Source organism: Helianthus annuus, chromosome 13, assembly GCF_002127325.2.
Source record: "Helianthus annuus cultivar XRQ/B chromosome 13, HanXRQr2.0-SUNRISE, whole genome shotgun sequence".
Taxonomy (NCBI): Eukaryota; Viridiplantae; Streptophyta; class Magnoliopsida; order Asterales; family Asteraceae; genus Helianthus; species Helianthus annuus.
In genome coordinates, this window is record NC_035445.2 from 112,972,009 (window position 1) to 112,983,892 (window position 11,884).

Sequence of the window (11,884 nt, forward strand, 5' to 3'; positions counted from 1 at the left end):
GAAAGTGATCGAAAAACCAGTTGTGGTAAAAGCTGTTAAGAAACAAGTGGTTGAGAAACCGAAGGTTGAAAAACCTAAGGATAAAAACAAATATGTGCCAAAACAGACCATTCAAAAACTTCGACCAAAATCACCGGTTGTTGCAAAAGATAAACAAGTGATAGTTTCGCCGATCCGAATTCTCAAACGAGGTGAAAAGTTGAAGTCGGAGGATAAGACAGAATCGATTTTCGAAATTGGCGAGTCTTCTAAGTCCCCCAAGACTTTGAAATTTTACCTTAAAGCAAAAACTTTTGAAAAACAATCATGGATTGCGAAATCTAAACCATCTGGTGAGATTAAAAAGATGGAAAATGTGTTGAAAAATGAATCACAAACTGTGAAAGATGCTGTTGCTGTTTTTGAGTCTGAAATTGATCAGTTTTTGTCGGAATTTCCCAAACTTCATAGCAATGTGAAACAAGATAAAAAGGAAATTGAGCCAAATGTCACATTTAATTTTCCTAAAACGAGTGAGAAATGCAATGTAGTTTTTGGTACAGTGTCGGAAGTTAAAAAATCGTGGGCATCGTTGTTTAACTGATGTGTTTGTGTATTGATTGCAGGAGCTGCCCAAGTCTGTGCTCTCAAGGTGGATAATGGACAGCGGAGCGTCGCGACACATGACGGGATCCTTAGCACTGTTGTATGATGTTAAAGCGATTAATGGAAGTTACGTTGGATTTGCCGGTAATCAAGGTGGAAGGATTGTTGGTCAGGGAATGCTCACGAACGGCATCATATCGTTTGACAAAGTGAATTATATTGTTGAACTGACGAACAATTTGTTAAGTATTTCGCAAATCTGCGACAAAGACTTTAGCGTACACTTTACAAAAACAGAATGTTTAGTCTTAAAACCAGGGTTTAAAGTCCCTGATGAGTTGGTTCTGTTGCGCGCCCCTAGGGTTAATGATCTTTACATTTTAGACATGAGCGCTGCAACACCAACAACTCCTCAAAAACAATGCTTTGTGACAAAATCTAAAGCGACTGAAAAAGAGTCGGTTATGTGGCACAGAAAGATGGGTCATATACACATTCGTAAAATGAACTTTCTTGTGCACAACGATTTGGTAGAAGGTGTGAATGTTAAAAATTTTCATTTATCTGACGATTGTGTTGCATGTAATAAAGGTAAACAGGTAAGGAAGTCTCATCCGCTAAAGATGATCAACACAATCCGGTTACCTCTCGAGAGATTGCATATGGATCTCTTCGGGCCGGTCAACGTCAAAAGCATCAGTGGAGATTCTTACTGTTTGGTGGTTATGGATGATTATACAAGATTTTCGTGGGTTGTTTGTTTGGAAAAGAAGGATGAAACATTCGAGGCTTTAATGGTTTTGTTCAAAAAGATGGAAACAGTGTACAAGCTGCCGATCTGAAGAATTCGAAGTGATAATGGAACTGAGTTCAAAAACAACAAAATGTACGAGTTCTGCAATGAAAAGGGGATACTTCACGAATTCAGTGCGCCATATACTCCACAACAAAACGGAGTGGCTGAGAGAAAGAATAGAACCCTAATCGAGACTGCACGTACTATGTTGGCCGATTCAAAGCTTCCAATTTTCTTCTGGAGTGAAGCAGTGTCAGCAGCTTGCTATACTCTGAATAGAGTTCTGACAGTGAAGAAATATAAAAAGACTTGTTTTGAGTTGTTGCATCGCTATAAGCCAAATCTTGAGTTCTTGGAACCTTTTGGCTCTCCGTGTACGTTCATCGATGCTGATGGTAAATTCGGAGCGAAAGCAAATGAAGGATTTTTCGTAGGATATGCCAGCCCATTAAAGAGGGTATTTGTACCGTGTCTGGGGAAGGTGATTCAGGTCCATCATGTGGATTGTCAGAAGCATACGCCCTCACAACAACTTCCCGGACAAAGATTCCTATTTGACTATGACAAACTCTGGGAATCGTTTCATCTGCCGTCCGAGCTGAGTGAGGAGGAAATTGCTCTTATGTACCTGTATCAACAAAGTCAGTTGCAAGAGCCGGAATCTAGACCGCTAGATGTTCCTACGCCCACCGTGGGCACTCACGATGATGAAGCTGGACCAAGTGGAACAGTTCATATACCGCCAGAGGAACCAGAGGAACCAGCTCCGTCATTTGACGTTTCCGACGACTCAGAGGAGGAACCCACTCCTACCTTTGACGAGGAACCAAATGAGACATCAGAGGAGGCTGTTGATCAAATTGTTGATCTCGACATTTCAAATCTGGAATCGGAAGTTGTGGTGCCTGATACTGTTATGCCACGGACACTGTCTTATCATCCTTCAGAACAAATTATCGGCGATTTACAGAGTGGTGTCAAAACAAGACATCAGATAGATCAAGCTTTTACATGTTTTTATTCTGATATAGCTGATATGCAGAAAGAAGTCTCATACAAATGTTTTATTTCGCAGATTGAGCCCAGAACTTACAAAGAAGCATTGACCGAGGACAGCTGGGTGAATGCTATGCAGGAAGAACTGCAACAATTTGAGAAACTGGGCGTCTGGAGACTGGTCGATCTGCCGAAAAATCAGAAGCTGATAAAAACAAAATGGGTGTTTAAATGTAAACGTGATGATAGAGGAGTCGTGGTGAGGAACAAAGCACGTCTCGTGGTCCAGGGCTTCAGCCAGCAGGAGGGAATAGACTATGAAGAAGTTTATGCGCCGGTAGCAAGGCTTGAAGCAATCCGCATTTTTCTAGCCTTTGCTTCATGGAAAGATTTCAAAGTCTATCAACTCGACGTTAAATCGGAATTTCTGTATGGCAAGATTCGAGAAGAAGTTTACGTGGGGCAACCACCGGGGTTTGCAGATCCGCTAAACAAAGACAAGGTGTATTTGCTGGATAAAGCTTTATACGGTCTTCACCAGGCCCCGAGAGCCTGGTATGAGACGCTATCGACCTACTTGCTGGACAACAGGTTCACAAGAGGGACAGTAGATAGCACCTTGTTCACAAAAGAAGTAGCTGGCCACTTGCTGATTGTGCAGATCTATGTCGATGATATTATTTTTGGTTCCACCAACGACGAGCTATGCAAAGAGTTTGAAGTTGTGATGAAGAAGAAATTTGAGATGAGTTCTATGGGGGAGATGAAGTTCTTCCTTGGGTTACAAGTTGAACAACTACCCGACGGAATCTTCATTCATCAATCGAAATATGTAAAGGACGTGCTGGATAAGTTTGACATGACAGAATGCAGTCCTGCATCAACCCCCCTCGCACAAAATCATGGTATTTGTCCGGATGAACAAGGTGTGAAGATGGATGAAACATTATACAGATTGATCATCGGATCGTTGATGTATCTTACAGCTTCCCGGCCCGACATCATGTATCCGACATGTTTGTGCGCACGATATCAGTCAAACCCGAAGCAATCACACCTGACGATCGTCAAACGCATTTTACGGTATTTGAAGGGTTGCCCAAGCATTGGCTTGTGGTACCCTCGCTCAGGTGATTTTACATTATCTGGCTTCGCAGATTCAGATTTTGGTAGTTGCAAGCAAAATGCTAAGTCCACCACTGCTGGGTGCCAGTTCTTCGGAACTCGGCTCGTTACCTGGCAGTGCAAGAAGCAAACTGCAGTCGCGCTCTCAACTTGCGAGGCTGAGTACGTCTCAGCCTCTAGCTGTTGTTCTCAGATTCTCTGGATTCAACAGCAGATGCGCGATTTCGGTCTGCAATTCTTGGATACACCAATATTTGTGGACAATGAAGCGGCCATCAATGTTACGAAAAATCCGGTTCACCACTCAAAAACGAAACACATAGAAATCCGTCACCATTTTATTCGAGATTGTTACGAAAAGAAATTAATACGGATTGAACATGTGAGCACCGATGATCAGAAAGCTGATTTTTACACAAAACCGTTTGATAAAAAGAGATTTTATTATCTTTTAAGGTTAAATGGGTTAAAAATCTGCAATCTGGGAGGGTCATCGAGTGTGAAGCCGAATTGGGCGGCGATCTGACTTGAACCGTATCGTGTTGTCAACTTTTGTTTGTACAGTTGTATTTCCTGCTTTTCGTTAAAAACAAAAACACAAAAATATGTTTTAGTTTTAGGGGGAGATATTCGCAGAAAAATACAAAAACATGATAAAATCATAAAAATCCAAAAACATTAAAAAAAATGCAAAAAGAGCTGTGTTGTATAGGGGAAATGATAGTACATCAGCTAGACAGGCACAGTACGCTAGTGATATGTAATGAAAAATGCAATTAAGCAGTCTCGCTAAAGATGTGCCGGTAGGTTCTTGCAGATTTAGTAGATCGGTTTGGGATATAAACTAAATTTAACTTGCGTTTTCGTGGGGAACACCTCCATGATATATAGGTAACCCCTGAAATCCTGTTTGAAAGGTCCCGTATTCTGAGATACTAGGTCTTTATACACGGTGATATCTGGGGTATTATCCCGGGACTTCTGCTGTATGGAAATACTGACCTAGTCCCCGGATAATACTTTATGCAAAAAGCTTTGAAACATAAGCTTCACCCTCAGCATGCTGATGAAACAATAAAATTGATAGTCGCTGCTGTTGAAATGCAAAAGATCCTCTAAAGGGGACCCACCGAAAAGTCGAGCCGTCATCTCTCTGCTGAACGGAAGTTCTGACCTGAGCTCTCACGGTTTCGCATTCACCCCTAACAGATATCAGTTGTGGTATATTCACCTGTAAGACTGAATACTGGGATCCGGACACGGGAGTATATACTGAGGTGGGAACACATGTTGACGTTTAAGTCTCTAAAACACTATTAACGTATCCCGAACAGTTTGAAAATTCTGTGAGAATTTAAAGAGGATCAATATACCGACAATCAACGCGAATTGTTTAAATGTTTAAAATGAAATAAGCTTAACGGTGCTTGTGTTCTGTCGGCAGCTGATATGATCCCTTAACACGCTCGAAAAAATAGTGTGTGTATATATTTCTGTTTGTACAGCTTTAAACCCAAAAAGATTTTATTTTCTTATTTTATTTTCGACAACTGATACTGGGGATTGAAAGTTCAAAGCCCGTATGCAGATCATGTTGGTGTCTGATGAGGGTTGGTTAAGCTGTGATTGCAAACAAAGATCTGGTATGATGTTTTACAGATAAAATGTGCAAATGGTTTAAATGTTGAAAAGTTCATTAAGTTGAACTGTGTTTGAATCAAGACGACAAAGTACTTCATAAATCTGATTATCCAGGGCCATTAACTTGGACTTGGAAGATCAATCAGTTGTTCCAAGGTCATTAACTTGGACTTGGTCAACTGGGTGCCAGCATGTGAAATCGAACAAGTTGAAAAATGATTAAAAAATTGAATTTTTTTTAAAATTAAGAGTGGATCGCTTTTATGACATCTATGGACCGCTCTTGTGCAAGGTTACAGTGTGAACCGCTCATAGGGCATGACGAATAAGCGGTTCAGACACTCATATATAAGGAACAGGGTCCGCTTATTCTACCATTAACCTAAACCGCTTATACGACAATTGTCTCTGGGGCGATTCCACCTGTTTATCGTGTTCATCAAGATTTCGTGCTGTTCTGACCGTGTTTTCACTTGTTCGTGATAGATTACTACTTTTTACATCATGGGCAAGGTAAATCTTCTTTTAATTTCAGTTCTAACGTGATAAACCATGTCTGTCGGTGTGTGTGTGTCTGAACGATTCATGTTTTAAGCATGTTAATGTCTGTTTTGTGTAAGATTATTGTTGATTCAGTGTCGTATGATGATATTAGATGTTATGTTACATGAAAATTGATGAGATTTGTACATTAGATGAGGGTTGTCGGAACTGAAGGTGTTTAGATCTAGATCTAGGGTTTTTTAGGCTACTCTAACAAAATTAAAAGACACCCTTAGGATCGGAATGTTCAGCAGAATCTGATTTTCGAATCAATTTTAAGTTTTAAGCTGTTGTTACACGTTGTAGTTATGTGGACCGCTTTTACAGTAGGGTTTGTTTAGAACCGCTCATAGATTATTCTTGAACCGCTTTTGTGAGCAGATGTTCTTTGAACCGCTTATAGGTCCCATGTTGAATCGCTCATTCATACATTTCTAGGACCGCCCATTGGAACAAATTTTTGAACCGCTTTTAAGGAATATTAGGGGTGTATCGCTTATGTGACTAGGGGTGGCTCGCTTTTTATGTTTTTAGTTGGACTGCTTTTTAGTCATTCTTGTGGATCGCTTTTAGGGTTGTACAGTTTATGAACCGCTTTTATGGGTGAAATAAGTTTGGATCGCCTATCTGGGATCGTTTTTTTGGTCAATTTCAAAAGTTCAAAATTTGCTAAGTATTGATTTCTATTGTTGTTATGCAGGCTTCTACGAATGTGTTGTTCGATCCAGTCCACAACAGTTGTGTGGATTTAGATGTGGAGAAATATCCGTTGTTATCTGAATTCAGCAGTATTTTGAGTTACATGGATCGTATACCAGTAAAGAAAGCGATGACGGAACAGAGGCCATTGTATCGATCACATATCAGCAGATTCTGGAACAGTGCAAAGTATGACGAGAAAAACAAGGTGATCTCAGCAGAAGTGGAAGTAAATGGAAAGATAGAGAATATATTAGTGTCCGAAGCGTTGGTTCGAGAAGTTATGGAGTTCCCTGATGAAGACAACTACCCAACTAGATTTCCTGAAAGAATGGTGAAGGGTTGCATGCTACGTTTGGGATACAGAAGCACGTTGAATACTGGAAATTACTTGAAGTCAAAATTCCAGAAATCATTCAAGTTCTTGATTCACTGTATTTTGATTTCCCTGAGTCACACAAAGGGAAGTTATGATCAGATGAGGGATTATCAAATGAATATGTTAACTGCTTTAGTATTGAACAAGAAATACAACTTCTCGCACATCATTTTTCATTATATGGTGGAGAATCTAGCGTCAGATGTTAGAGTCTGGAGATATTCACGCTTTGTTCAAATGATGATTGACCGTGCTTATCCTGGTATTAACAGACACATTAAAGATGATCTTCTTGTTCAAGGACACATGTCTAATATCTCATTGAAGAACTTGATCAAGTACCATCCTCATCATCCAGAGCCGGAGTTGGTGATTGAAAACTTCGGATTACTTAAAGATGCAAGTTATGTGGATCCTGATCCAGAAAATCATCAAAACTAGAGAAATGAAGAGGAAATGAAAGAAGCATTGTATGCTGCGGAGTTGAAGATAATTCAGGGTTTCAAACCAACCAAGAATGAGTGGTATGTGAAGGAGTCTGGGCGCAGACGTAGACTTGTATCTCCGGTAGCTGAAGGTGAAGGTTCTTCATCAAAGCCAAGAAAGAAACAAAAGAAGAAGGCTGAAACTATGTTAATAGATGAGTCTGAAGAAGAAGTTCCTGAGGTGAACATTGAAGAGGAACAAGAGGCGGCTAGTGTAGCACATATTGAAATTGAGACTGATTTGTTCACAACAGAAGCAGATTTTGTTGATAGACCAGTTACTTCTGAGGTTCAAAAGGAGAAAGAGAAAGTGATAGATGATGTTGAAGGCGACGATGTTGATAAAGACACTACTAGTTCTTCTAGTGGGTCTGGGTTTGAGATAGTTGATGCAAAAGAACGTGAAAAGCGAATGAGAGAGGAGGTAGAAAAAGAGAAGTTACTCAGAAAGAGGAGGAGAGAAGAGAAAGAAGATGCACCTTATGAACCATCTCCAGAACATATTTCTGCATCTCAATCTACTCCTAAGAGTAAAAGAAAGCTGGAGGTAGAAAGAAGGCTACTCCAAAGATAAAAGTATTAAAGCGCCCTCAAAAGATCATGCAAACACAATCTACACCTCCACTTCAACAAACACCTCCGCATCAACCAACACCTCCACAATCTCCAATACATCAATCACCACCTAGACAACCAACACCACAACAATCACCAAAACAACCTACTCCTCCATCACATTCAACTCCACCCAGACAACCTATTCCACAACGACAATCATCTCCTCTGTTTCCACCATCACCACCTCCATATCAAACATTTTATTCTTCACAAAATCTTTTTGGCACACCTCCTCTTGCTCAAGCACAACATGGTTCTTCAAGTAGAGGTCTTGCAATACCACATGATAATCTGCTAGATGTTGATTTTGATTTTGCCAACAATTCTCAAGTATTAAAGTTGGAAAAGAGAATTGATGAGGTGATAGCAGAAAACAAAAAGTTGGAAGATGAATGCAAAAGAATTGCTGAAAGAGAAAAGTCTCTTGCTGGAAAGGTGCAGAGATTAGAAGGTGAAAACAAAGTGTTGGAACTAAAGATTGAAGTTGATCAGACAGAAATTGATGTTTTGAAAGTTCGAGTGTCTGAGTTAGAAGAGGAGAAGAGTCGTCGGGAAAGTGAAAACGAGTACTATAAGCTGAAGAACAAAGAACTTATGGCTGCTAAAGCACTACATGAACATAAGTTCTACATGCTGAATAGGGTTGTGGAAAGTATGTTGGAGACGTCTGTGGAACAAAAGTATGAAGAATTGAAGTTAGAGGATCTTCGTGCTGAACGTAAAGCAGAAGCAGAAAGGCAAATGAAAGAAAAAGGTAAAGCTGTTGAAGGAAGTTCTGTAATGTCTATTGTGCCTTCAATGGTGGTAGATAATCCAGTGCCTATATCCTCAGTTCCTGGTATAGTTGAAGAAGAAATTCAATCGTCAAAGTTAATTGGTGACGAAGAAGAAGAGGATGATGAAGATGATGATGAGGAAGAGTTTGTTTATTCTGCAAGCAGTCACAGTTCAAAAGGTAATGATGACGATGACGCTGCAGGAGGTACAGGTGTTAGAATATCTGAAGCTTCAAAAGAAAAAGTCGTTGAAGATCTGCTGAATGACACAGTCAATGAGGAAAGTGGTGAAGCTGGGGGAAAGGGGGAGTCGAGCAAGAATCAGATTGTAGAGCATCACGAACCCCTGTTCTTATGTCTAGATGTGTATAGGGAGATGTTAAACGATGTAAATCCCGAGAATCAAATTGATCTTGAAGCTGATCTGGAATCTTTTGATATCAATAAACAGAAAGATTACAAGTATAACTATGTTGAGGATGCAGATCAGTACGATAGGGTTGAAGTAGAGGATTGTTCTGATAATGAGGATGTCTCTGAAGATACATCAAAACTTCCGACGTTAATGGAGTTTTTCGCAGCAGAAAACAGAGAAGAGTTGCGTCAGAAAGTGAATGAAGCGGTGAATGAAAATGTGTTCGAGTGCTTGAGAAAAGAAGCTGAACAAGAAAGTCAATCAAATGTTGAGAAAGAAGATCATTCAAAATGGTTTAAAGACAGTCATGAGAGAAAGTTCAAGAGTCCTTTGAAGTTTTTCCAACGTGATAGATCTATTTCTCTTGGTGATATCATCAGTTGGGGTTTTCTTCCTCAAGTCAACGCCTATGCAGTTAGAAGAGAATATGGTGTCCAATACTTTAAACGTTTATATGACATTATGTCATTACCATGGTGGGATGTCGATGAGTTATCTCAGGTGAGAACGTTGGAGTATCAGGTGAGACAGAATGATAAAGCAATGTGGGGATATATCAAGTATGAGACTCTCAGAGGTTATCTGAAATGGAAACCTCATCGTCCAAGACGGGTTGAAAGAGTAGATCCTGAAACTGGTGTACGGGAAACTATTCCGAATGTAAAGCCTCCAAGAACCATGACGATGATTCCTATGTCAGAAATGGAACAAGATTTTTACAAAGGGTTCATTGATTGGGTGTATAGCTGTCTTACAACTGAAGCTATCATTACATACAGAGCTGGTAGTGAGCTGAGATATATTCGTGTCTATGATCCGATGTGGCTGGTGAATTGTTCGGCAAAAGACATCGAATGCTTGTTTATTCACAAGATTCGTTATAAAGCAGAAGATAAAGATCAAGCTCAACAGTTCCAGCGTGTGGTATCACTGTGCTTTCAAAAAGGAATCAATTCCGAAAGCAAGTGGAAATCGTCTTGGTGGGCATTGGATGAAAAGATGAAGAAGAAGGCTAAACGTGAACGTGAAAATCGTAGGATGGAAGAGAAAAGAGGAAAGTTTTTGAAGAAACAACAGGAAGAAGAGAAGGTAGAGAAACGAAAGCGTGAAAAGATCAGAGTTGCATTGAGCAGGAAGCCTAAAGGGCGTGAAGAAAATTACAAAGCTGCTATCTGAAGACCAATTTTCAAGGCAAAGACTGCGGCTTCATCCAAGGGGGAGTTTGTTGGTGCATAATGTCTAAAGCCTGCGTCTTTGTGAAGTTAGATTAACGTATATGGTCTAGATAGGTTATTTTGTAATAGCTCAGGGGTTAAAAGTGTAATTGTATGAAAGTTATGTTGCTGGACCGCTTTTGTGACAGTTGTCCACAAAAGCGACCCAAGCTGGATCGCTCATGTGGACATGTCACATGAGCGGTTCCAGACATCTATATATACCCCTGTGCTCCTTTCATTTGTAACGTTGTCTTGTGCTATACGTCGAACTGCTGACTGTTTGGCAATCGTTATCAAGTGAAGTAAAAGTGATTAAAGTGTAGATCTCTCTGTTTTCTACTCCTTTCTATCAGTTTTATCATCGTATCATGCTGAAAATGTGTTTCCGCCACATTTTCAGTAAGCACTAGCTCTGATTGACTCATTCGTGTGGTCAAAACTGATCCTACAGTCATTGTTCCGGAGTGTTTGTTGCATTAAACTGGTTATATTTACGCATCAGTGCGCGTATAACCCTCTAGAAAGCGATCTAATAGCCCGAAATCGAACAAGAGTTGATATGTGCAAATGATACACATGTTTATACAAATCCCAAGTATGAAATACAATATTTCATTGGTTTGGTATTTGTTTGATGGTTGAAGTGACACAGCTGTCACACAATGTATCTCACAGGCATTTTTATGCTGACGTACCTATTTTCACATGTGTTTTCAGGAGATGATGCATAGGACTTATCAAGACATACTTAGGCGGACATGTGCCTTAGTGACTTAAAATGAGACAAGAACTAGTTAAATTATGTTATGTACTCTTTGGTTCTTGTTTAAACAATGTAAACATTCATGTTTGATTAATAAAACGAAACTTCAATTATCATGGATTTGAAACAATTGATTCTGTTACAACACTCTCCGACGTTTCTGCCACGTTTTATATGTTCCACGTGGTCGGGGTGTGACAGAAAAGTTGGTATCAGAGCCAATGGTTATAGGGAATTAGGTTATTAGTAATGTTTTGACCTAGTCTATAACCTTCCTAGGACCCTAACGCGAGTTCACTTGTGTTTAGTCATAAAACAATAGCGTCACCTATCCTTAGGCGACGACCAAAACAAGAACATAAATTTCAAAACCGTTTTGAAAACTAATCATCTGTTCTAGGATGATTGATTACTAGGTTTTGAACCCTCTATTGTAAGGTTTTGAACCCTCTATTATAAGGTTTTGAACCCCTTTGAGTTTTCAAAACTCTCTTCAACGTTTTTGGTCCTAAATAGTGTGAACACGTGCAAACTGGAAGAGTGAATGTCTGTACCCTGATTTTTCTGTCTAAGGCTAGAGTGTTCGTACAAATCCACATAATCGGACTAGTCACTCTTACCTGTGAACTCTTGGGGTGAGTGTCCACTTATAGGCGAGCATGTCTTCGCGATGCATTATGAGGATCTATTTGCTTTGATTCAGCCTTTGTGTGTCGTTTGTTTGCTTCGTGGTTCAAACAAATGACCATCACCCATGATTTTTGGTTGGTAATTGCAACATCCTATTCTTACCCATGCCATTTCATTTGTTTTCTCTCTTGTTTCCCCTTTTTAGAATGCCTCCAC

General features: G+C 39.9%; 1 protein-coding gene across 1 annotated transcript; it reads left to right on the forward strand.

Annotated features, from left to right (window-relative positions):
- Positions 1-7,220: 7,220 nt before the first annotated feature.
- On the forward strand, positions 7,221-10,234 carry LOC118485832 (serine/threonine-protein kinase GIN4-like). Its single transcript, XM_035982317.1, has 2 exons — positions 7,221-7,796; positions 8,207-10,234. Exons 1-2 carry the CDS (start codon positions 7,221-7,223, stop codon positions 10,232-10,234), a joined length of 2,604 nt encoding a protein of 867 aa, XP_035838210.1.
- Positions 10,235-11,884: the final 1,650 nt, after the last annotated feature.